This window comes from Westerdykella ornata (genome assembly GCF_010094085.1).
Source record: "Westerdykella ornata strain CBS 379.55 unplaced genomic scaffold EI97scaffold_32, whole genome shotgun sequence".
Taxonomy (NCBI): Eukaryota; Fungi; Ascomycota; class Dothideomycetes; order Pleosporales; family Sporormiaceae; genus Westerdykella; species Westerdykella ornata.
The window spans coordinates 200,403-222,766 of NW_022986882.1; the positions used below are offsets into that span (position 1 = coordinate 200,403).

Genomic DNA, 22,364 nt, shown 5'->3' on the forward strand with positions numbered 1-22,364 from the left:
GGTGATGGGAGTGTTGATGTTGTGAGCAGGAACGGAAGGCTGCCTTGCGGGGTCAATAAAGATGCCGATGTGTGGAAGGGACTGTCAATAGTTAATGCTCACAAGCAGCTTTGAGTCTTGTAGTGGAAATAACCATGCATTGGACGGAAGTGGCCAGGTCTGTCAGTGCAGGTGCGAGTGGGCAGACAACCAGGCTTAATTCGTTTCAACATACGTCTGTCTGCACGTCACTTAGACCCAACCTGCTAAGGAGATTTATACTGCATCCTATCCCGACCAGCCGTCTGTACGCTTCCCCTGAAGCCCCTTTCAGAAAGAATAATGTCATGTTTCCAATACATGCTTATAGCCGGTACCGAGACGCAAATGCTAGAGCGAGAGTGTGGTATAGAGAAATAATGCGATATACAGCAGTTAACTTTCACCAATTCTCATCTATGAGATAGTTCTACAAAACAATAGCCCCCTTCTACTTTCATACCTGATACATGTACTTCTTGAAATCGATACTGCCCGCCATTTCCAACCCACCACGGCTCGACACAGGCACCCAACGTAAGTACTCCACTTCAGCACCGCCTCAATTCGCACCTCCTCTTCCACCAACCCGCTTCATCGCCTCCTTTACATCCTCATTTATATCCAACGTCGGCAACTCTCTCTCCCCTTTGCCCTCGGGTGCCGGCATGAAACCCAAGGCGATTAAGTATGACAGATACACGCCAACCGTGTCCTCCGTGACCGCGCCTCCGGCACTCCAATCCTGGCCCGTCCACTGCGTATCCTGCTTTAGCGCCTCGGCTGCGTTCCTGTCGTCCAGTTCAGGGGCCTTGGTGTCGCCGGGAAGATCGCCTGTGACGAAGTGGTAGAGAGGGAGGAGAGCGTGGGGCTCTCTGTCTTTTTGGAGAGCGAAGGGTCCGGTACCAGCGACGTACGACTCCATCGTGGCTTTCCACTCAGCGTAGGGCACCTGTGGCACGTCGTAGCCGTACTTAGACAGGGAGCCGAGGAATTCGTTGAAGGTAATGCGTGGATGGCTGGTGATCTGCGCGACCCCGAGGGGTGCAACCGGAGGATTAAAGGATGAGGCGACGACGACGCGGGAAACGTGGGTTACTGGGACCATGTTGATGGTGTTGGTTATGTCGGGACGTGACCGCAACTGGATACAACCCTTGAGGATGCGAACAAGAAAGTCGTCCGTGATCGTGCTTCCAGATTGAGGGTCACCTGTAACATAGCCAGGACGGATGACGCAACCATTGAGACCTCTTCTACCAGCTTGACGAGTGAGGTATTCGGCAGCCCACTTGCTCTGACCGTATCCAGTGCCCAAACCTTTGCGTGAGCCTTCGAGGTCATCGCTTTCAGGGACGCCGGTGCCACCAGACGCAAGCGAGTCTTCAGAGATCTTGACATAGTGTTCCGTGTCAAGGACAGAGGTTGAGCTTACGAGGCCGAAGTTCTTCGCCTTGCCAACTGCGCAGAGCGAGAGAGCAGTGACGGTACTGAGGACATTCGGCGCGCGAAGCCTTGAGTAGGGCAGGACCCAATGCACCAACGCGCCGTTGTGTATCACCACGTCGACTGAGTCCGCGAGAGCGTTCCATGTGTCTGCCGGCAGACCAAAATCGGGCTTCTCTAGATCACCCACGACAGCGTCGATGCGCGATGTCCACTCTTCATTCCAAATACCGTAAGCCTGGCAAGTATTTCGAAGTCTTGACAGAGCTGCATCTGCATCTTTTGCTCTGACCAAGGCGGTGACTTTGCCAGGTCTGGACAGCAGATCTTTCAAAACGTATGCCCCAAGGAAACCGGTACCGCCTGTTAGGAAAGTGTGCACTTCTTGGCCGGGCTTCAAGGGCTCCCTTGTCTTGAAGTCAGTCAAGTGTCTCGACAATTCGCGAGCGTCGGCAGAATAGTCCTCATCTTCCGGTTCTTCTTCGATTGCTTCTGCACTATCCAAGCGCAACCCAATGGGGTCCAAACTTTGATCGATGTTCGCGGAGAACGCTCTTAACGTGGGATACTGGAAGATAATGCTCATGGGAATGTCTATGTCTTTCCATTGCTGCCGCACCTTCAAGAGCAGTTGCTGTGCGATGATACTGTGACCTCCGAGGTCAAAGAAGCTGTCGCTCCCGCTGATGCTGTCAGCCGTTACACCGCGATCGCTCAAGAGATCTGCCCATATCTTGGCAACAGCTTTCTCTGTTTCAGTGAGGGCCTTTCCAAGCTGGGAGGGTCGACGGGCTCCAGCAGCTGCGAGTTGCTGAGGTTCGGGGAAGGGAAGAGCTGGCCGGTCGATTTTGCCGTTCGGGTTCAAAGGAAATCGAATGAGGGGAACAATGACTGAAGGCACCGCATATCCAGGAAGCTTCTTCTTCAAGTGCTCGCGGACGTCATCTCGAAGGTATTTGAAGCGCTTGAGCAGGCCGACCATACTCTCATCTGTCGAGTGGTCTTGTGCGCCACGCTCCTCCAACCACTGGTAGTATCGCTTCATCTCTGGGACAATATAGCTGACTAGGGTAGGCTCCTCATACGCATCACGCTTGAGCAGAGTGACGTTCTCACGTACTAGAGGGTGCGCGGCCAAGTGAGAATCGATCTCTCCAAGCTCGATACGGAAGCCACGGATCTTGACTTGCGAATCGACTCTGCCGGTACAATGCACGTTTCCATCAGGTCCATAGTGTCCCAGATCGCCAGAGCGATACATCCTGTCCCTGGGCCCTTTGTAGAATTCGCGCCACGGCTCTGCCGCTCCTTGTGCTTCGACCCTCCTCCTGTCTTCCTGAACCCATTTCTTGGGATCTACGAACCAGTTTTCGACGAATTTGGTGGCAGTAAGTTCCGGAAGTCCAAGATACTCTTCAGCAAGGCCAGCAGCGCGTACATATATCTCGCCGCTCTGCCCAGGAGGGCATATTTTGGTTCTGTCCTCGCGGTCCACCACAAGCAGCTGGACGTTGTTCATTCCCCGCCCTGCGGGAATGACTTCCCCCAGACTGTCCAGGAAATCCGGTGCCTCGGAACGACTTGGTACTTCGTAGTAGCTCACGGCTCTCTGCGTCTCGGTCGTACCGTACATGTTGACTATCCTAACGTTGGGAGCCAGGTCTTGCAACCTTCTGCAGTCTCGCTTGATAAGCAGGTCGCCAACAAAGAAAGAGTGGTGAAGGCTCGGGAAGATCGCAGAAGCACCTCCTACAAGAATCTGGCCCATGGCTGGTGTAAGATGGGTCACTGTCGCACCATACCTCCTCATCCACTCTGCCAGTTTCTCGTGCTGGATGTCTTCCTTACTGGGGACAAGGAGCTGCGCGCCCAAAAACAGCGGCGTGAAAATATCTCTTTGAATGGGATCGTGCGCAATACCAGAGAGCATTGTAAACTTGTCATTCTCCGACAGGCCGAAGGTCTCCGCCATCCATGGGAAATAGTGGGTCAGCGAAAAGTGGCGTCCTTTGACACCCTTGGGCTTGCCCTCAGAGCCAGATGTGAAGGATAGCGTAGGAGTAGAGTCTGGTCCGACCAACACACCGGGGAGTTCAGTCTTGAAATTTTGCTGTTCGTCAAGTGCGTCCTTGCCATCCTTGAGACCGCCAACAATTGTCCCGTCATCCTTGAGCTGCAAAGCCGGTACTTCTGTTTTCAAGTTCAGATTCTGCGAGATATAACTGCGCACTTGTTCGGACAGTTCGCCGGCTTCTTGGGTTGCCTTGTCGATGACGACGAGCGCACGGGGTTGGGAGACCTCGAGGTAGATACATTGACGGTCCGGAGGGTATCTGAGATCATATTAGACTACTGCTTTCGCCATTGGAGCGATTGACTCACAGGGGATCGAGAACTGAGAAAGTGGCGCCCGCAGCCAAAACCGCCATGATGGCTACAACCAGATCCACGCCACGATGAGCGAAGATCATAACTACATCGCCTCTCTCTATTCCATTTTGAACGAAATGATGTGCTAGGACCGATGTTGCTTCGAATATCTGCTTGTATGTGAAGCGGCGCTCGGGAGTCTTGCTCGTTGCCGTCTCAACCACACATGGCCGGTCTGGATGTCTCCGTGCATTTGCGGCAAATATCTCGTGGATTGCACCCTTGAAGTCTGACCAGTGGAGATCAGCTGTAGGGTCGGGAATATCAGCCCTCGAAGCTGGTGCCATTGTCAGGGGAGTGGTGTGAATGATGGTAGTGAACGATCAATGGAGGGGTGTGGAAGTTAGGTAGAATAGGAGAGGTACTGAAATTGTAAAGAGATGAGTTTGGTGTGAATTGACATCAGAGACCCGCATCCATTGAAGGTATTGAAGCCCCAGGTGAGTAGAATGGAGCTTCAATATTTAATGACGCAGAGCGCGAAAAGATGCGAGATCGGAGTCACAAACATTTCCGAACGGAATGGCGGGGGTTGAAGAGTGTTTCTTGCCTGTTATGGTAATTGTGGCGCAGTGTGGCTGGGAGCGCTTCAAGCCCAATCTTGCCTAGCTGGAATTCAGTCAAGGGGGACAACTTTCTGAACGAGACTCGAACCGCATTATTATTGCTCCATAGGAGTCAAACGCCGCCGCCCAAAGACTCACTCCGGACGATTTCAAGAGGATGTGAACCCACATCTCTCTGTTTTCTATCCTGCCTAATATCTCACCTTGTCTCTTCCTGAGACAAGCGCCTCGTGGCTATCATCATGCCAGTGCAGTACACTCTTTTGGGGCGGCCCATCCGGCTGCATATGCCTCCACGACGATTCCAATTCCTCCTGGCTGTCCTCTTTCTCCTTACCACGACGCTCTTTTTATTTGGACCTCCGACTTCCGCCGATTTGCCTAGCTATGACCAGGTCGCTGATGCCGTTAAGCATCCGAAGATGCCTAGTCTGGAGAACCTACCTTCGCTCGAGGACCTCCCCTCCCCTCCAAGACCTTTCGGTCCTCCCGTCCATAAGCCGCCAGTGCAGCCGGATAGCAATAGCACGAGCTCATATGGGCTGATCCAATGGTTCCGCAACTACAAGTGGCACATCCCCTTCTCGTCTGCAGTGACATTCGATGAAAACACCGCCGTCCTCCCTCCGCTGAACGAGAGACCTCCTATCTACACATATTATGAAGCACGCGACAAGCAGAGCAAGGAGGTGACCGAGGCGGAGAATAGATTGGTCCTGGCCTGGCGGAGAGCATGGTGGGCACAGGGGTTTAAGCCGCATGTCTTATCCAGAGACGAAGCTAAGCAGCACCCGCTATACCAGATGGTACAGCGTCTGAAACTGGAGAAGGTGGATCCCGAAGTCGAGGTCGAGATTATGCGGTGGCTTGCATGGGGCCATATGCAAGGCGGCATTCTCGCGAACTGGCTCGCTCTGCCCATGGCCGAGTACGATAATCCTATGCTGGGCCTTCTGCGTAGGAAGCAGTACCCCCAGTTGTCGCGCATTGACGGCCTTGAGAATGGCATATTCTTCGGCGAAGCGGGTGCGGTCGACGCCGCCATCAAGAAGGCTATAGAGAACCCTCTGTTCACGAACGTCACGCAGAACCATGACAAGATCGTCGATCTGAAGAAAGGTGCGGGAGCAATGGCCAATCTACTGGGAAAGGACATCAAGGCGGAGTCAAAATCTAATGGCATCGCCTACTATTCTGCAGCCACCTTGGCTAATGTCTATAAATCCGTCGCCGACAAGTTTACGAACACCACCCAGTTGGAGGGACTGGACCTCCTTGCAAATCTCATCAACTCGCACCTGCACCTCACCTTCCAGAATATCTTCTCTGAGGGGATCGCAGTCATCAAGCCGCTCCCAGAGCATACCACGGCCCTGATGTACGAAGTCATTGATATCGCACGCAACCTGACACAGTGCCCTACCTCGCCAGTGCCAAAGTCCTGTCCCCCGAATCGGTCAAAATGTACGCCGTGCAACCCTGCGAAACCAATGAAATTGGAACTCCATATAGCTCTCAAGGATACTACGAAGCAGTATCAAATTGGCACTGTACCGCACCCCTATACGCTGGGCTTGCTCCATTACACTCGCGACACGCTTGACGCCAACTTCCTGCACAGCACAGGCCGCGATCAATGGCTGGCCGCTCTCATGGCAGACATTCTCAAGGAGCACAGTTCTAGCGACCAGGTCGTGCGCTTCAAGGAAGTCGTGGCCTCGCCTCAGTCTGCCCCGACCTCGCTGTGGTTGACTGCAGAGCGCATATCCCAGGCGGACCTGGACTGGATTTTCGGCTTCAACCTTCCACAAATCGCTTCCCCCAATAAGGACCCCAGCTCACCCAGTGAGGACTCAGAGCTTGTCATCTTCCCCCGTCCCGACGAACCAGCGCCCATAGAAGGCGTGCAGGAGCAGGACGCAGAGTTCATCAAACATGAGGAAGAACGGCTTCAGAAGGCTCGGGATGCCATCAAGAGCACCGATAAGCATTGGAAGGAGGTCATCAACATGGTCGAGCAGTGGAACCAGGCGGACGCGGAGGCATGGAGATTCGCGAGAGCGTTCTCTGCGAGGCGGAGGCAGGAGAGGAAGAAGTGGGAGGAGGAAGAGAAGAAGTTCACTGGCTCGGAACAAAAGTCTGGGGTGCATACTGGCGGTGGAGGAGGGCGATGGATTGACAAGTTCTAAGAAATTTGTTGTCATTCATACCATTTTTTTCAAGCATTTCTCGGCGTTGGGGTTGGATACAGGTCAATCATTTAATCCGATTTTGGGTCTGAGGCATACTCTATGTGAATACGCATAAAACCAGCAGGATGTGGAACATGTCGATGGCGTAGAACCAACCATTGAACACACTGCCTGCCGATTATGTACCTGATAAGGAGCAGTGCCTACGTCAGGTCCCTTATTCTCCGGAGCAGGCACTATCTGTAGGGCTCCCGCTTTCCTCTTCTGTACTAGCCTTTTCCGCGTCCATATCCTCCTCCTCCGCAGCCCTACAGAACATTTCCTCGCCCGCGCACGCAACGAAGATGGACCGTATACCGGACTCGTTGCTGAATCTTGCCGGCCTAACCGTCGTTCCCGTGGCGTTTATCCTTGTCATACATTTCTTCTTCTACACTGACCCTGAAGCCGCTGTTCCGTACAATGTTGCTGCCCCGGAACAGGTGCGACAGGGGTGGAAGGGGGAGGTGTTGAGGGAGCCGTCGCTGAAGGCACGTATTGAGCTTCCCAAGCTAGTGTTTGGGTCGGATTCGAGTTGAAGTTGCTAACTAATCCTTATATTGCAGGTTTCAGGCTCGAAGCTAATCCAATGCTACTGTCCTGCTACTGGCGAATCCCTCGGACGGGTGAATCCCTCTTCCGCAGACGGAGTTGATCGAGCGATTGCAAAGGCGACGAAGGCGCAGGTAGAATGGGCGAAGACGACGTTCGCTCAGAGGAGGAGGGTGCTGAAGACTATGTTGAAGTACAATATCCCGAGGCTCTCAATGATTGTCGGAGAGGCTAAAATGGAGGCAGGTTCGTGTTGGAGAACCAAGAGACGATTGCTCGCGTCGCATGCCTCGACTCCGGGAAGACGATGGTGGATGCCAGCTTGGGAGAAATATTGGTGACTGCTGAGAAGCTGAAATGGACAATTGATCATGGAGAGGACGCGTTGCGTCCAGAGCGGAGACCGACGAATTTCCTCATGATGTATAAGAAGAATGAGGTCATATGGGAGCCATTGGGCGTGGTGGCTGCATGCGTTAGCTGGAAGTAAGTGGAAACGATTTCCTTATCTCGGCTAGGATTGTGCTAACATTGACAGTTATCCTGTAAGTATACGCTTGTGGATGTTGACGGGACTGTGAATACTAAACAATGCAGTTCCACAACCTCATCTCCCCGATAATAGCGTCCATATTCGCGGGAAATGCAATTATCGTCAAGGGCTCGGAAGCTACCGCATGGTCAAGCACATACTTCACCTCCATTGCTACCTCCGCCCTCGTAGCTTGCGGCCATTCCCCCGACATTGTCCAATCCATTGTATGCTGGCCAGATGTCGCGGAGCACTTGACCTCACACCCTGGGATTGCCCACATCACCTTCATTGGATCTCGAACAGTAGCACACCATGTCTGTGCCTCAGCCGCGAAGCGTCTCACACCAGTCTGTGTCGAACTAGGAGGAAAGGATCCCGCTATTGTCCTCGACGACCTCAGCAACAGCGAGTTCAAACGCGTAGCTAGCATCCTCATGCGAGGCACATTCCAATCCGCCGGTCAGAACTGCATCGGTATTGAACGGGTAATCGTGCTCCCACGCCTTTACGACCGCTTCATTGCACATCTCACGCCCCTGATCTCCGCGCTCAAGCCGGGCTCCATCTTAAACGCCGACTCCGACCACCCCATCGACATCGGAGCGTCCATCGCCCCGGCCAACTTTTCTACACTAGAATCCTTTATCCAAGACGCCGTCTCCCAAGGAGCCCGCCTCCTCGTCGGCGGAAAACGCTACACTCATCCAGACCACCCCCAAGGCCACTACTTTTCCCCCACGCTTATCGTCGACGTGACGCCGGAAATGAAAATCGCGCAGACCGAGCTCTTCGCCCCTGTGTTCCTGATGATGCGCGCCAAAGACGTCTCCCACGCCATCGAACTCGCCAATTCTTCACCGTACGCCCTCGGCGCCTCTGTTTACGGTGCTCACAAACCCTCGCTCGAGCGCGTGGTGCGCGAAGTCAAAGCCGGGATGGTGGCCGTCAACGACTTTGCCGTCACGTACATGGTGCAGCTGCCCTTCGGCGGTGTCAAGGGTAGCGGGTATGGGCGATTTGCTGGCAAGGAGGGGCTCAGGGGTGTATGTAATCAGAAGGCTGTTACGAGGGATAGGTGGCCGGGGGTTAAGACGAGTATCCCTCCGCCGATGGATTTGCCGTTGAGTGCGAAGGGAAAAGGGGCGGCGGAACGGGCGTGGAATTTCGCGATGGGGATTGTGTGGTTGGGGTATGGGGATTGGAGGGGGAAGGTTAGGGGTATCAGGGGGTTAATTGGGGTATAAAAGGAACAGAGCAGCGGGCCCAAAGAGGGTATCTGGCGCCGTTGACGTCTTCTCCGCTATCGCCACAGGACAAAACACAATAGTAATCATGTCAAGACCGACCAGACCAGCTCAAAATATCGCCATACAACCTCCCTCGTCACACCGTCTCGATATATCTTCTCACTTCCCAATCCGTCACGGCCTCATCCCAGAGTCGAATCTCATGCTGCCTGGTGCCGCCAAAATGCTCGACAAACTCATCCCCAAACACCTCCCTGGCCACGCTCTCCTTCCTCATGAACCGATCTGTCGCCTCCTTCAGGCTCTTGGCCAACCGTACCCCCCGATCCGTCTCTCCGCCTACGTCCTCCCCTTTACCCAGCGGGGGGATGTTGATGGCCATTTTCCTCTCGATCCCGCGCCAGCCAAGAGCGAGAATCGCAGCGAGGACGAAGTGTGGATTCGTATCTGCGCCTGGGACGCGCACCTCGAAGCGCGTCCCCTTGGGGCTACTGGTCGGCGGACTGATGATCCGTATGCTCGCAGCCCTGTGTTCCAGTCCCCAGGACACGGTCACGGGCGCCCAGAAGTTCTCGACGAGGCGCTTGTAGGAGTTTACGTTGGGCGCGAGGATGGGCATGATGTCCGGGAGACCGTCGAGCAGGCCAGCGAGGAAGTGCCTGCCTAGGTCCGACAGCCAGCGGATATCTTGCCATTCGCAGTCCCGATCTTTTTCCTCGCGGAAGAAGAGGTTTTTACCGCTGTTCTTGTCCACGATGGAGACGTGCATGTGGCCCGAATTCCCCGGTAAACCCTCACGAGGCTTCGCCATGAAGCACGGTGTGATGCCGAATTTGGAGCCGAGGCTCTTGACGACGAGTTTGAAGAGGCTGGCTTTGTCTGCCATTTGGGTGATTTCGCCGAATTCGAGGGCGGCTTCGAAGACGCCCGGCCCGGATTCCGTGTGCCACCCTTCGATGCCACAGTTGAATCGTCGGCACGTCCTGAAGATGCTGTAGTAGTATTCTTGGTTGTGGACGGGCCGCGTGAGGCTGTAGCCGAACATGCCTTCTGTGAGGGGGGGAAGGGCGGAGACGGGGTGGTCGCGGAGGAAGGTTGCGGTGGAGGAGGAGTTGCGTTCGGAGCCGGAGTGGGAGGACGGGGGTACTCTGAATTGGTAGAATTCGTATTCCGCTGTGGGGGAGAGGGTGTGGTTAGCATTGATCCCGTGCGTGTGTGCGCGCCTCAACCTGTCCAAATTGCTTTAGACGGTGCTGGGAGTTTTGAGAAAGGAAGAGTCGGCGTACCTCCTGCCATTGCGCCATAGCCATGGGAGGCAAGCTTATCCACCGTCCGCTTCAATAAACTCCTTGGGCAAGCGCTCAAGCTGGTATTCGTATCCGGGTCGTAAAAGCTAACCAAGAAGAACGGCACATTATTCTCCCACGGTATTCTCCTAAAGGAGCTTAAATCCGGAACCGCGATCACGTCCCTATACCCATTCTCCTTGTTGCTGATTGCCAGTTCTCGGAAGTAGGTCTGGTCGTGCATGTCCCAGCCGAAGATGACGCTGCAGAAACCGAAGCCTTCGCGGGCTATGGAGAGGAATTTGGACTTGGCCATGAGTTTTCCACGGAGGATGCCGTCGACGTCTATGCCGGCCACTTTCACGGCGGTGTCATTCTTCAGGAGGTCCGGCAGGGACTCGACGGTTATGGTGGAGGGGTCGATGTCCGGGTATGATGGCATGGTGTTGATAGCGTCGTTGCTCGTTGATTTCTGCTTCTTGTGATTAGGGTTTGGTGCTCTGATTAAATTGAGGAGAGCTTTACCAAACTATCAGGTCTTATGAGAAGACGTCACAGTCATAACATGAAGCTGGTGGGTTATTGTTTGAAGGTTGGGAAAGCAGGGCAGATGGGAGGTCGCAGCGACGCGTCTAGGCCAATTAAGGTTAGACTTGGCACGTTTGTCTTAGCGTGGAACCGAGATCAGATACCTAGGTAGTGTGCGCATGGTGTTCCATTTGGTGAAGATGCTGATACTGGACAATTGAATACATTCCAAAACTGATTGGTCGATGCTTCTCTATATGTATTCCTGACCAAAAATGTTCTATTTCGAACACCGAGTTGGTTGACGGGAGTCTCCATCTCCGCCCTCTCAACTGGAAACAATGCCAGCACCCCGCTATTCTCCAAGGCGGGGCAGCTTTCGGAATGTCTCCCAAAGTAGAGCTCGTCTCGTCAACCACATGGGCCACATAGCAATGTCTTGGTGAAAGCTACGTGGACCTAATAAACACTCTCTGACTAGTAGAATACCCAGGTAGGTACCACCATGACCAGTCCGCTCCCTCGTGGCCCTTATCTAGTCTTAAATCTTGAACTCCATCGGTTGGACTTCCGATGTTCGGAATTCCCGACGCTACCCGTATCTGGCGGGACTATCCTTCTTCCACACCCACCACCCGTGGACCATTTCTGAACCAACACACCAACACCACCTTTCCACCCTATAACCGTCACACTACCTTGTAGGCCGTATCTTTCTGCTCTGGTAAGCACTTCTCATAGAACTCTCCTCTCCAAACATCCCAACGCGGCCTGCACCTCGGCATCCTTATCAAGCTTTCCTTAGTTGATCTTAGTCATTCTCCCTTTCCAAACCTGACTGCTTAAACATGTCACCAATATCGCTTCAACATTCACACTACTTACTCTAACACACAGTATACCCCTTCATTCCCTCGTATATCTCGAAACCGGTCCTATTCAACATGGGCCGCTTGGAAGGGAAGAACTGCATTGTTACCGGAGGCGCTGGGTAAGTTGAAGGGATTTGGGCTCTCATATACCTAGTCACCCTTTCTATATTCCCTTCTTCCTATGATCCTCTCTTCAGCCTTTCCTTCTTTTTGCATTTCTCCTTCCCACTGAACTTTCAAATCAACTCATTCCATCCTTCGTCAATTCCTCCTTCTTCCGCACCTCCCCGTCAATCGATCAATCCCGCATCCAACGCACTCTACTAACCAACCCCAGCGGAATCGGTCTCGAAACCGCCATCCTCTTCGCCCGCGAAGGCGCCAACGTCCTCCTCTCCGACATCTCCGGCCCGGCTCTGGACCGCGCCGTCGCCAAAGTCAAAGAGCTCGTGCCCGACGCCAAGAAGATCGAAGGCAAAATCACCGACGTCTCCAAAGAAGCCGATGTCGAGGCCATGGTCGCCCATCTGGACCCCTGGGGCGGCGTCGATGTCATGTTCAACAACGCAGGCATCATGCACGCCGACGACGCCGACGCCATCGACACCCCCGAGAAGATCTGGGACCTGACGCAGGCCATCAACGTCAAGGGCGTGTGGTTCGGGTGTAAGCATGCGGTGCTGAGTTTCCGCAAGCACGGCAAGAAGAGGGCCAGCGTGATCAATACGGCGAGCGTGGTGGCGCTCGTGGGAGCCGCGACGCCGCAGCTCGCGTACACGGCGAGCAAGGGCGCGGTGCTGGCCATGACGAGGGAGTTGGCCATGGTGCATGCGAGGGAGGGGTTCCGGTTCAATGCGCTGTGTCCGGCGCCTTTGAAGTATGCATATCCTTCTCGGGACGTGATCAATTGCTTACTGTGACAGCACTCCCCTTCTCCAGGACTGGCTCGGCGACGATCAAGCCAAGCGCCACCGCCGCGAGATTCACTTCCCGACCGGCCGGTTCGGCGAGGCGATTGAGCAGGCCCACGCCGTGGTTTTCCTGGCCAGCGACGAGAGCAGCTTCGTCAACGGTACCGACTTTGTCGTCGATGGTGGAATGACAAAGTGCTATGTTACCCCTGAAGGGCCGCCTACCGAGGCTCCGAAGAACTTGGCCAGGTAGAGTCTTAGTATGGAACGGTATGTGACAGATTTCCAAGGGAATGCATATGGTTACCGGAGCAGGTGGTAATTATAGATCGATGCTTGACAGTGGTATGATGTTTCCACCTACTGATTACTAGACACAGAGGTTAGATAGAGTGGGAAATGCATCCAAGACAAATCCTAACCGATCCCTCTCTTGGACAGCTTTGTGCCAGCTTCTTATCGTTCCCGGCATAGCTTCGAACCATCAAATGGAAACGATGCATATTAAACGATTCTTGAACGCTCATACGCACTCTCCGCAGATGATGGCCCTAGCGAAGGTTTCTTAAACGACGGAACCTCTGGGACGACAGCCATGCAGTTCGTTCCTGCATATAATATCGACTGCAGACGCAGTTGATATCAGGTTCCAGCGTACCGGGAAAGTGGTGTGTGGGGTGCACGATTAACACACGTGATTCTTGTGGGGCCTTCGTGTCCAGATTGTTGACAGGTGCCAGCGATGTCTATTCAGTAGAATGCAGAAGGTATTCGAATATTAGATGGTGGATGCCTGTTTTTTGCTTTGGCGGGATGAAGAAGTAGAACTGGGGAGGCGGTTTGCTAGAGCGTTTTGGAGTAAGATCTGGGATTAGGATGAGAGGAAGGAAAGGTTATATTAGTCTAGCAAAAGGTTGGTGGCATACTCATCTCGCACTCCCACAGAATATCCCCCTCCACCTTGTCTTTTGAAAGAGAGATCTAGCGGATCTTGCTATTCGGCACACCAGGCAACGACTCGATCCCTATAACGACATCAGTCCACATCACCACGCAGGGAAAAAAAAGAGATAAATACTTACATCCACCATCCCCAATATCCTCATCCACCTTCCTCCCCACCGAGCAAGCATTCATGGCCGAAATGGGCTGCGTCTTCATCGTCTGGCAATTGACATAGCACTCCTCGTCCATGATCTTCTGGAGCGAGTCGTTCTTCCAGCCGAAGAGGTAGTCGCCGTGGTTGCCGTAGCCGGTCCTACAAGGTAACAATAGTCAGCATGGGTAGATTCCATAATTCTACAATCCCCCTCTTGGTTTCCGATCAATTATGACTTGGAAGTCGACATGTGCGGCTTTCTGGTGGGGACTTACCTGTCACCGAAGCTCCACACAAACGGTTGGCTTCCGTCGGCGGGCCAGTCGGCTTTGTTGTTGAACGCTTTGGTCTCGAAGATGACTTCGTACATGAGCTGGGGTACGCGCACGGGGTGCGAGGCCGGGCACGGCCCTTGCGATTCGAAGGTTCCGTTGGCTGGGTACGACATGTGGGAGATGTGGTCGGGGGAGTCGACGTTGACGCCGTCCCAGCATCTGGATGGAGGTGTTAGTGAAGGAACGATGAAGAACGGAGGAAATAAGGGACATCGACGATTAGGAACTTACGTGGGGAATCGCAAGTTCACCATGATACCCGCAGGACAAGGCTTCTTCGGGAAGTCCTTCGTCTCGGGGAACCGCGTGTTCATATCTTGCAAGCACGTATACGTGAGTTGCGGGTACTTGTCCGCTTCCTCCTTTGTGCTCGCAGTGGGGCTACCAATCAACATCCGGAATCCCTACAAAAATCATCTTCAGTCCACAACTCTCACATACCCAGTACTTGATTCCCTCCTGAAACTTACCGGTTTAAACGCCGTGACTTTCGACTTTTGCTGGAAATCTCCAAGGTGGTTCTGCATGTAGTAGACCGTCATTCCACCCTTTTGGCCTTCGAACCCGACATTCCCCTTCTGAGGGACTCGCTTGTATGTGCCGTTCCTGGCGCGGAAGAACAGGGCTGCGGTCCAGTAGTTGGAGAAGTCGTCAGAGGGTTGGCAGGTTGTGCAGGTTGAGAGGGCGGCGAGGTCGTGTTCGCCGGGTTTCATGCTCGGTTGGAAGGAATTCTGTGGTTGTTAGTCGGGAGGGTGCTGGAAATGATTTTTGGTCGAGCGTACTCCGCCTATAATCTGGTGGAGATGTGGTGAGGGAGTAAGGCCGGGGTTGACTAGGGGATCTAGGCGGTCGACGACGAGTTGGGAGCAGCCGAAACGGATCAGGGCGTGGCTGGGTGCGACGAGCGCGAGGGCGACGAGGGAGTTCCACTGCATCTCGATTGAGGAAGTTTGTGAGAAACTGGGATCGTTGCAAAGGACACAGCCTGGTACTCTAAGTAGTGAGGGAAAACGACTTATATGTCATTCGGCCTCATTCAAGCGAATGTGGACATTGAACTGCCGAGCCACAGGCCAAAAGGGGCTTGATAAGCAAAGGTACCGCTCTGGCCATTGAATTGGGATGCCCGAGGACGTCGATCTGGCGAGCGTCAACGCATTCAATTTGTTGGTGTAACAGGATACCATGGGAAACGATGCATAGCGTGCCAATACGAAGAGAGCGAATGGGAACCGAGGATTGTTCCAGATGTACTCAGGTTTAGCGGAATCAATATCAGTTGATGTGCATTACACCAGAAGTAATATAAGGATCCTTGGCCCACGCTGCGGGTAGATTAGCGGGGAAATCAATCGGGAGGAACGGATCCTCAACAACATAGTACAGTGTCTATGCATTTTAATCGGTTAAGTACTTTGGCTTTGAAGTTATCTCCTGTGCGGAGATTGAATGTAGGATCCAGCTTACCCTCGGAGGTACAACGGGTCTTGAAAGAGCGTTGAAAACATAAGCAGGGAGCTTGGATGAGAACTTAGTCAGAAAGCATCCTCCTTTCAATGATGAGGATACCCATGGAGTCAAACTAATACCGCGAATTCATATGTCCAGCGATCGCTCCCCAAGGGTTCCTGGGCGTTGCCACGTGTAAACGCCTGGGAATCATGTATCCTGTGTATGTAAACCCTGTCTTTGTGGGCAAGAGCCATTCTGCACATCCTATCGCAATCCCCTCGGCGTTACGATGTGTGCCTGTGGCTCCTGCGAATAGTTATGAGGCAGAACGGATCGATTGTGGTCAGGCGTATCCATAGAGATTGTGACGCTGGGAAGCAGCACAGTGCAGAAGAGAAGAGGTTTGAGCGTCAGAGATATAGATATAGTCCGTACTTGCAGTTGGGAAGCCTCAATTTTGAGGTTCGTGAGGTTGGTCGAAGGAAGGAGGACGTCGACGTCGGGGTTTGAGAGATATGCTGATGAGTAGTCATGCTTCGACCATAAAGAAACAAGGTCAATTCATGACGAATATGTTCGCGAGTAGATACTGCCACTCGCGAGTTTGCTCTTACAGTATGGTTGAGGAACTGACTGTTGATGGTACTGAAGACCGTTATAACAAGAGGAACGGCGCTGTAAAACTGGACTCATGGTCTATATTTCATGGTACGAGGTTGTTTCACCGGCCGGACGCTTCAGTGGCTGATGATGCCAGCGCCTAGAGGTATTCTGAGAAGAGACAATGTGATTGCTGCACACGCAGTCAGACAAGAAAACCTGCCTCTTCTCGGTTGCTCTTGCTTGCTCCTGTGGTGGGCGTCGCGCTTGCCTCTTCACGGATTGCCAACTGTGTAGGTCTCTAGAGAAAGCACACCAGTTTGCACTCAAACACATCAGCCACACACTCATTCATTATTATTTTGATAGTCCAGGCTCAAACAATAACTTTGACACTGCGAACACAATCGCATATATTTCCCAACATTCATTATGTCACCGTTTATCAACCGTTATGCAAGGAAGCATTGCACAGAAGTTATCCATGAACATCAACGGAAAATAGAGGCAGAAATAGAGCACTCAGGGTTAGCATTTTGGTCTGCTATGGTCCATCAACCTTGCGAACATGCAGGACGCATCAAACAAACTAAGTACACACAGATTCGGCAGTGACCTATCGGTGACAGACCGTACTGATTAGATACAGGACAGCACGTCTCGCTACGAGAACGAAGAATTACCGACGACGTCTGTCTCACCCTGGATGTGAAAAAGGGTGCGTTGTCAAGTTGCCGCCGATGCCTGATCCTCGTCGAACCTCCACGCAATATGCGCGTCGGGAGCTGGACATTTGGAAAGAAGAGTTGGATCCGGAGTGGGCTCAGACAAAGCCCCATTTTATGACTTGTGACTTCTTAAACTTGAGAGATCCCCGGACTCCTTGTACAGATCGAAAGCAGCGCGTTTGGAAGGACGAGCTTGAGTTGGAGCGGGCGCAGACGAGATCGCACCTTGAAAGACCCGATGTTCCTGGTTTAAGAGTGGCCTGGGCTGCCTCCGAAGACCAAGAGCAGCGCATTTGGAAGGAGGAAATAGACCCTGACTGGTGCCAAACAAGGCCAACGTTTCTGAAACATGCGTTTGGAGACCTAAGTGTACCCCTTGATCAAGGGGGAGATGAATGGAAAGTCTGGAAGGAGGAAGAAGATGCAGAGTGGTCTCAGACAAAGACAGAGCTGTTTGCACACAAGACTTTGGAGCTGGGCTCGCCTTTCCCTCAATATCAAAGTCAAGAAACTTGTGTCTTGAAGGCGGGGCAAGACTCAGAGCAGTATCCAGAACCAAACGTGCCTCTCATATACACCAAGCCTCCTGTAGGACGCCTAAAAGTATAGAGACGGAAAACTCCCTTAACCAGTTGGGAGGACTTGAGAAGTCTAACATAAGTTTAAATTACTGGAATTATATGGCGCGTCTAATTCATCTCCCCAATTCTGAAAATGATTGCACCTATGATTATTGGAGGTAGCGCAAGAAGTAAGGCTCCAAGCCCGGACCCTCCTTGTACATCTCCCATGAACAATGACCAGAAGATACACAACAAAACACTACAAAAGGAGATAATGATGATCATCCAGAAAAGTAAAACACCATTTAGTCCTTCTCTGATGTAGACACCCCAGCCGTAGGAAGGAATATTGCAATCGATGATGCGCTTATTGATCCGTTTCGGTAATCGCGGGACCCATACATAACTGCTGGGGTTAGCGTCGTGGTAGTCGTGTTTGAGGTAGTGTATGAATATTTCCGGTGGCACAGGCGGAAGTGGCGCCATTGGTCTTGGTGAAAACTCGTAATCAACATCTTGCACCGGCGGGATACACTCTGGTCGGCCACATATTGAAACGTATCCTTGTCGAAGATTCCAAACGGTAAACTACAGCGGCGAAATATAGGTCAGCATCGGGTTACCAACAGAGAAGAGTCGTGGGTAGTTCAAGAAATTGGGGCTGCACCTGTACGAATTCAACAGTGATAGGCTTGAAAAATATCCTCCAGCGTTTCCTTAATTTTTGATTATCCTGATAGATGGTTTTGATTGCTAGGAAGAATTCGGCGTCTGATTTGATCTTTGACACATCGATCTCGGTCAAAACCTTGTAGATGCCGCCCGTGGAAACGCATGTGGCTAAGTATTTTGAGCTAGCAAGTCCCTCAGTTTGAGATTGATCTACGCGGAGATTGAGTGCAGCACGCGGAGGCCCAGCGTCCTCAGAAGCGAGAGAAGGCATCAATCTTGATGAGGCTTGCGACGTTGACTTGTCCTGATTGCGACTCGACCCTCGATCTGCATGAGGTACGCTGGTCGATGTTGAACGGTCGTGCGAGTCTGGTGAAGATGTCAGCCCCTGCAGGGCTTTTTCGAGATGTTCTAAGGCGGCTGGATCATCATCCTTAAAGTCAGCATACAGCCGCCTCCCACAATCCTACGCTTGAGAATTAGATGGCGCTTGTTTAGAAGAATAGAGCCTACTAACGCAGTTCCATTCTATCCGACGGAACCCGGGCTTGACGGGCCGGTTGAGTATCCATCGCGCTGATTCCTGAATTCTGTGCAGTAACACCGCCAAACCCAAGGGGAATATTCGACTAATACCCGCTCCTCGGGATTGCGTCTCCAAGTTTTCGCTTCTTCGTAGCATCTGGTTGTGCTGCGAATTCTTGATTGCCTCACGAAAGTCAAGTAAACCTTCTCGAAATTCTTCGAGCGCTTCACTCTTGCGGAAAAAGCCTTTAGCCTTCTCCAACTCCGTATTCAGATGATCTAAGTGGAGCTCAAATAGACCACCTTCGCTTCCTTCTTCATCTGAGCCTGCTCTCTCCGAGTTGGCTGCGTCGGTGGCGACGTCAGTCGATATTTCAGGGGTTACTGAAGAATCGGAAAGGAACTGTTCCATAATATAGCTTTGTGAGACCGGAATACTTCCTAGGGGAAGGTGCGTGCTGTCCAAAGAGCCTGGAATTGCTAAGCGCTTCATACGACTGGCTACTTTCCTTGAATGTTGCTTGAGTGTCCGAGCGACCAAGAGCTCTGCTGGAGTGGACGCTTCCGATTGAAGATAGACAGCGAGGATCTTTAGCAGCCGATGAACATTCCTCTCCGTTCGAGCGCTGTCATCCATGGTAAAACAGGCTTGTGCAAGATCCTTGACATCTTTAGACTCGAAGATGAACCTTGCCAACCGTTCTTCAACACTGTCCATTGGACCAAAGGAGGTATTTGATGAGATCGATGCTACGTTCTGGGAGCCAATGTCATAGCTGTCGATTGAAGAGACTGAAGAGTCATCCAATAGAGCATTTCCGGAAGCTATTCTCAAATGCTGGCCGTCCGCAGACGGTAGTAGTCTTGAATCGGAAACAGCCTCGTTGTTGTCTGTTAGGGGGAAAGGTGGAAGCGCAATAGAATGTGGATCAGTATGGATTGCATACGACATTCCGCGGTGCACCTCGGCCGTATTGTTGCCACTGTACGTGGAAAGAAGACTCTTGGATCCATAAACATGGCTGCTTATGCCACCCCGTCCAGCGCTGTTTGGTCCTTCACTTTTATAGTGGCTTGGGCTGCGGCCGCGGACGACGAGTGGACAGCTAGAACGCCGCGCGACCATGACCCACATGGGGTCATTAGCACCTTTTTGACGAATGTCGACGTAGAGCTCAACATTAACACGGTAGTACTGCTGCTGAGCACGTCTCTTGCCGTTGTTCGCTGTCGCACTCTTGAACTGGACTCGCTCGAATGTGTGAGTGGTGTTGCTTTGATTGTGCACGCTCGTGGAAGATGAATAGCCGGCTGAGCTCGAAGGGCTGCTGGTCGAAGTGTCTGTAGGAGGGAGTTGGTTGGAGTCGGGTGCTCCTTGAAGTGGGAGGCGAGGACTGCTCATCGGCTGAGGATGCTGCGGCCCATAACCGCCAGCGCTCAATGGGTATGCCGTGTCCGTAAGATGGGGATGCTTCGACCCAGGTGGGGTAGGCCAGAGCTTTGTAATGGGGATAGTGGTTTGTAGTCCCTTATCACGCTTTGGCGTATGTTGGACAAGATCAACCGTCTTCCCAGGCATACCATCTACTACAGCACTAAGCGACACTGCGAAGGCCTGAATCTGTTCTAGTTGCCCTTTTCTGTCTGGCCGTTGAAGGTATAGCGGCCGGTGTGACGTATGCGGGTCAAGCTCGTACGAGCATTGCACCCAGAAGTAATTTCTCCGATAACAAGTCCAGAGATTGCCGCTGAGAAAGAAGCCTTTCTCAATTTTTGCGTGAATGTTTGGCCGAACAAAAGAGTGATCGTTGGTCTTGATCTCATGAATATTCTCTTGTTCCTGGAATGGAGGAGTTTCTACGGACAATCGGTCGCTCTGGTTGAAGAGAACGTTGGAATACATGCTGTGAGCTGGAGGTGGTCAGGAAGCGCGATGTGTCAGTAAACCTTTCTGTGGGAAGACTGCGCGTGGTATGTAGTTGGCAAGCAGTACGATGTCTTTTCCAGCATCGTCACAGACCTCGAAGAGAGTCAGCTGCCTCTGTGCAATTCGAAGCTAGGGACACTGGCCAAAAAAGGAGCGCTGGCGTACGTAAAGGTGTAGTTTAAGTCAATCTGGCACAAAGACGGGGGGATGGGTGATCCCTACTTAACACATCGCGGCGCAGCGGTGAGCATGGCGCAGCAGAGCATTGATGCCTTGGACCAATCAATATGAATCTTTGTTGCAACTCAGGTCAAGAGCGCAGCAGCGGGGCAGGTGCAGCACTGCCCGATGGAGTTGCATGCTTCCAAGGTTGTTAGTTAACTCGACACACGTGAATTTCAAGCCTCAGTCAGTAACATACTAGGTGCCTTCCGTACCAGGCTAAGCGGTACTGTACGGGAAAGTCAGAGTTAATTACCGCTTCACTCCTAAAATGTGCTAACACGGACTTGGCAGCTCCCTTTAAGAAAAACCGTGCGCTGAGAACAAATCGAAGTGCAAAACCGGAAACCGATTCTGCTCGCGACTGTACAGCTGAGTCCAGATTTTGAGAAGAGGCAAGAAGTTCCTGGCTAGAATCGGGATAGACCGCAATTGCGATGCTTTCAGAGTAAATGTCTGTTTTGCACGAATTCATCAAGAACGACTCCCCACACGAACCACTCGCTAGGGGAAGAGTTTCTGAGGATTTCCAGCTGCGCCTGATTACTCCAGATTTACATCATGCTGAGCAGTTCTGCACGCGAGAAAGCCCAGACGTTTGTGTTCCGTAAAAGCCGCACATGCGCAATGCGGACTGAGCCTGGTGTACGATAACCAACATCACAAACGAATCACTGGTTGCGCCGCCTTTGCTGCTCGCGTATTGCATCGGCTAAGTTGTTGTATAAAGATATAAATTGCGTTCGAGTTCGATTTCGCCAATTTAGATGGTTTATCACCGCAGAGGGTGTTATGACATGCCAGGCATTCATAAAATACTCGTCAGGATCTTCGCATTTAATGCCAATGCCAGGTTGATATAGCGTGCGAGAGAGGTTGTCGTAGACATGATATAAATCGATATAATGTTCATTGGCTCTGAATTAGTAAGGCTAGAAGATTTCTTGCAGTTGTTCTATAGCAGAAAATCGTAGATTAGCCGAGCGTTGGTCATAACTGAAGCTGAAAATTGCAGTAACTAATCTAAATAACACGACACACAGAAAAGTCGGCTTAACGTCACAAAGCTAAATGCGCGCGGAGGGGCAGATTCCAGGCAAAAGAGCGGCTCAGTCACTTAAAAGCCTACTATACTACCTAAATTTAGTTAGGCAGAGCCTGTTCTATACTGTTCTAAGCTAGCGTACAGGGTTCCTGATCACCCAGGGTTCCTGATCACTTCCCAAATCGCGCACCCCTCAGAGAAATCATGATTATTTCAATCAACCTAGTTACAATTGCCACTCTGTACACATAGATTGCAGAGTTTTTGCAGCTGTTTCAGCTGCAACTCTCTCTGCTTCTTTTTCTCTAGGATTACTACTGTTTTGCTCTTGTAGAAGAGCAGATGCCCGTACTGCTATCATAATAGTATCTACATCTGCAAAGCGTTGATTTGGATCCATGCGAACTTTCTTTCGTGGCTGTTGAGGCTTAAGAGCCTCGAGTTGACTCTGCAATCTTTTGTTCTCTGCTTCTAACTCTGCTGCTCGTGTATTTGCAGTTGCAATTGCCTTGCCTGCTTTCTCAAAGAGCTGGTGAACCTTGCGGCCTATACTCTGCTCTCTGTGAAGTGCTCG

At 52.1% G+C, this 22,364-nt stretch overlaps 9 protein-coding genes across 9 annotated transcripts; 4 read left to right on the forward strand and 5 right to left on the reverse strand.

Annotated features, from left to right (window-relative positions):
• Positions 1-262: 262 nt before the first annotated feature.
• On the reverse strand, positions 263-4,402 carry EI97DRAFT_470047 (L-aminoadipate-semialdehyde dehydrogenase-like protein large subunit). Its single transcript, XM_033801745.1, has 2 exons — positions 3,847-4,402; positions 263-3,797 (listed from the first exon to the last, which is right to left on the reverse strand). Exons 1-2 carry the CDS (start codon positions 4,179-4,181, stop codon positions 581-583), a joined length of 3,552 nt encoding a protein of 1,183 aa, XP_033650489.1. The 5' UTR covers positions 4,182-4,402; the 3' UTR covers positions 263-580.
• Positions 4,403-4,539: 137 nt separating this feature from the next.
• EI97DRAFT_436561 (uncharacterized protein) lies at positions 4,540-6,792 on the forward strand. The gene has a single exon (XM_033799135.1). It carries the CDS (start codon positions 4,748-4,750, stop codon positions 6,647-6,649), a length of 1,902 nt encoding a protein of 633 aa, XP_033650490.1. The 5' UTR covers positions 4,540-4,747; the 3' UTR covers positions 6,650-6,792.
• A 171-nt stretch (positions 6,793-6,963) lies between these two features.
• EI97DRAFT_496354 (Aldedh-domain-containing protein) lies at positions 6,964-9,022 on the forward strand (the record flags this gene model as incomplete). The annotated part of the gene is made up of 5 exons (XM_033802474.1): positions 6,964-7,182; positions 7,258-7,436; positions 7,490-7,729; positions 7,782-7,788; positions 7,841-9,022. Exons 1-5 carry the CDS (start codon positions 6,997-6,999, stop codon positions 9,020-9,022), a joined length of 1,794 nt encoding a protein of 597 aa, XP_033650491.1. The 5' UTR covers positions 6,964-6,996.
• EI97DRAFT_436562 (glutamine synthetase/guanido kinase) lies at positions 9,001-10,907 on the reverse strand. Its single transcript, XM_033799136.1, has 3 exons — positions 10,837-10,907; positions 10,312-10,783; positions 9,001-10,198 (listed from the first exon to the last, which is right to left on the reverse strand). Exons 2-3 carry the CDS (start codon positions 10,751-10,753, stop codon positions 9,162-9,164), a joined length of 1,479 nt encoding a protein of 492 aa, XP_033650492.1. The 5' UTR covers positions 10,754-10,783; positions 10,837-10,907; the 3' UTR covers positions 9,001-9,161.
• A 600-nt stretch (positions 10,908-11,507) lies between these two features.
• On the forward strand, positions 11,508-13,121 carry EI97DRAFT_436564 (NAD(P)-binding protein). Its single transcript, XM_033799137.1, has 3 exons — positions 11,508-11,830; positions 12,049-12,588; positions 12,635-13,121. The coding sequence occupies exons 1-3, from the start codon at positions 11,784-11,786 to the stop codon at positions 12,873-12,875; spliced, it is 828 nt and encodes a 275-aa protein (XP_033650493.1). The 5' UTR covers positions 11,508-11,783; the 3' UTR covers positions 12,876-13,121.
• A 482-nt stretch (positions 13,122-13,603) lies between these two features.
• On the reverse strand, positions 13,604-15,033 carry EI97DRAFT_503906 (uncharacterized protein; the record flags this gene model as incomplete). The annotated part of the gene is made up of 6 exons (XM_033802800.1): positions 14,839-15,033; positions 14,527-14,787; positions 14,288-14,460; positions 13,997-14,215; positions 13,705-13,880; positions 13,604-13,647 (listed from the first exon to the last, which is right to left on the reverse strand). Exons 1-6 carry the CDS (start codon positions 14,989-14,991, stop codon positions 13,604-13,606), a joined length of 1,026 nt encoding a protein of 341 aa, XP_033650494.1. The 5' UTR covers positions 14,992-15,033.
• Positions 15,034-16,848: 1,815 nt separating this feature from the next.
• Positions 16,849-17,445, forward strand: EI97DRAFT_483126 (uncharacterized protein; the record flags this gene model as incomplete). Its single annotated transcript, XM_033802089.1, has 1 exon — positions 16,849-17,445. The coding sequence occupies one exon, from the start codon at positions 16,849-16,851 to the stop codon at positions 17,443-17,445; it is 597 nt and encodes a 198-aa protein (XP_033650495.1).
• An 80-nt stretch (positions 17,446-17,525) lies between these two features.
• EI97DRAFT_384722 (uncharacterized protein) lies at positions 17,526-18,753 on the reverse strand (the record flags this gene model as incomplete). Its single annotated transcript, XM_033795990.1, has 3 exons — positions 17,526-17,987; positions 18,067-18,537; positions 18,589-18,753. 3 exons carry the CDS (start codon positions 18,751-18,753, stop codon positions 17,526-17,528), a joined length of 1,098 nt encoding a protein of 365 aa, XP_033650496.1.
• Positions 18,754-19,605: 852 nt separating this feature from the next.
• Positions 19,606-20,499, reverse strand: EI97DRAFT_384657 (p53-like transcription factor; the record flags this gene model as incomplete). The annotated part of the gene is made up of 1 exon (XM_033795985.1): positions 19,606-20,499. A coding segment is annotated over one exon (894 nt), but the record flags the coding sequence as incomplete, so codon positions are not given.
• Between the last annotated feature and the right edge of the window lie 1,865 nt (positions 20,500-22,364).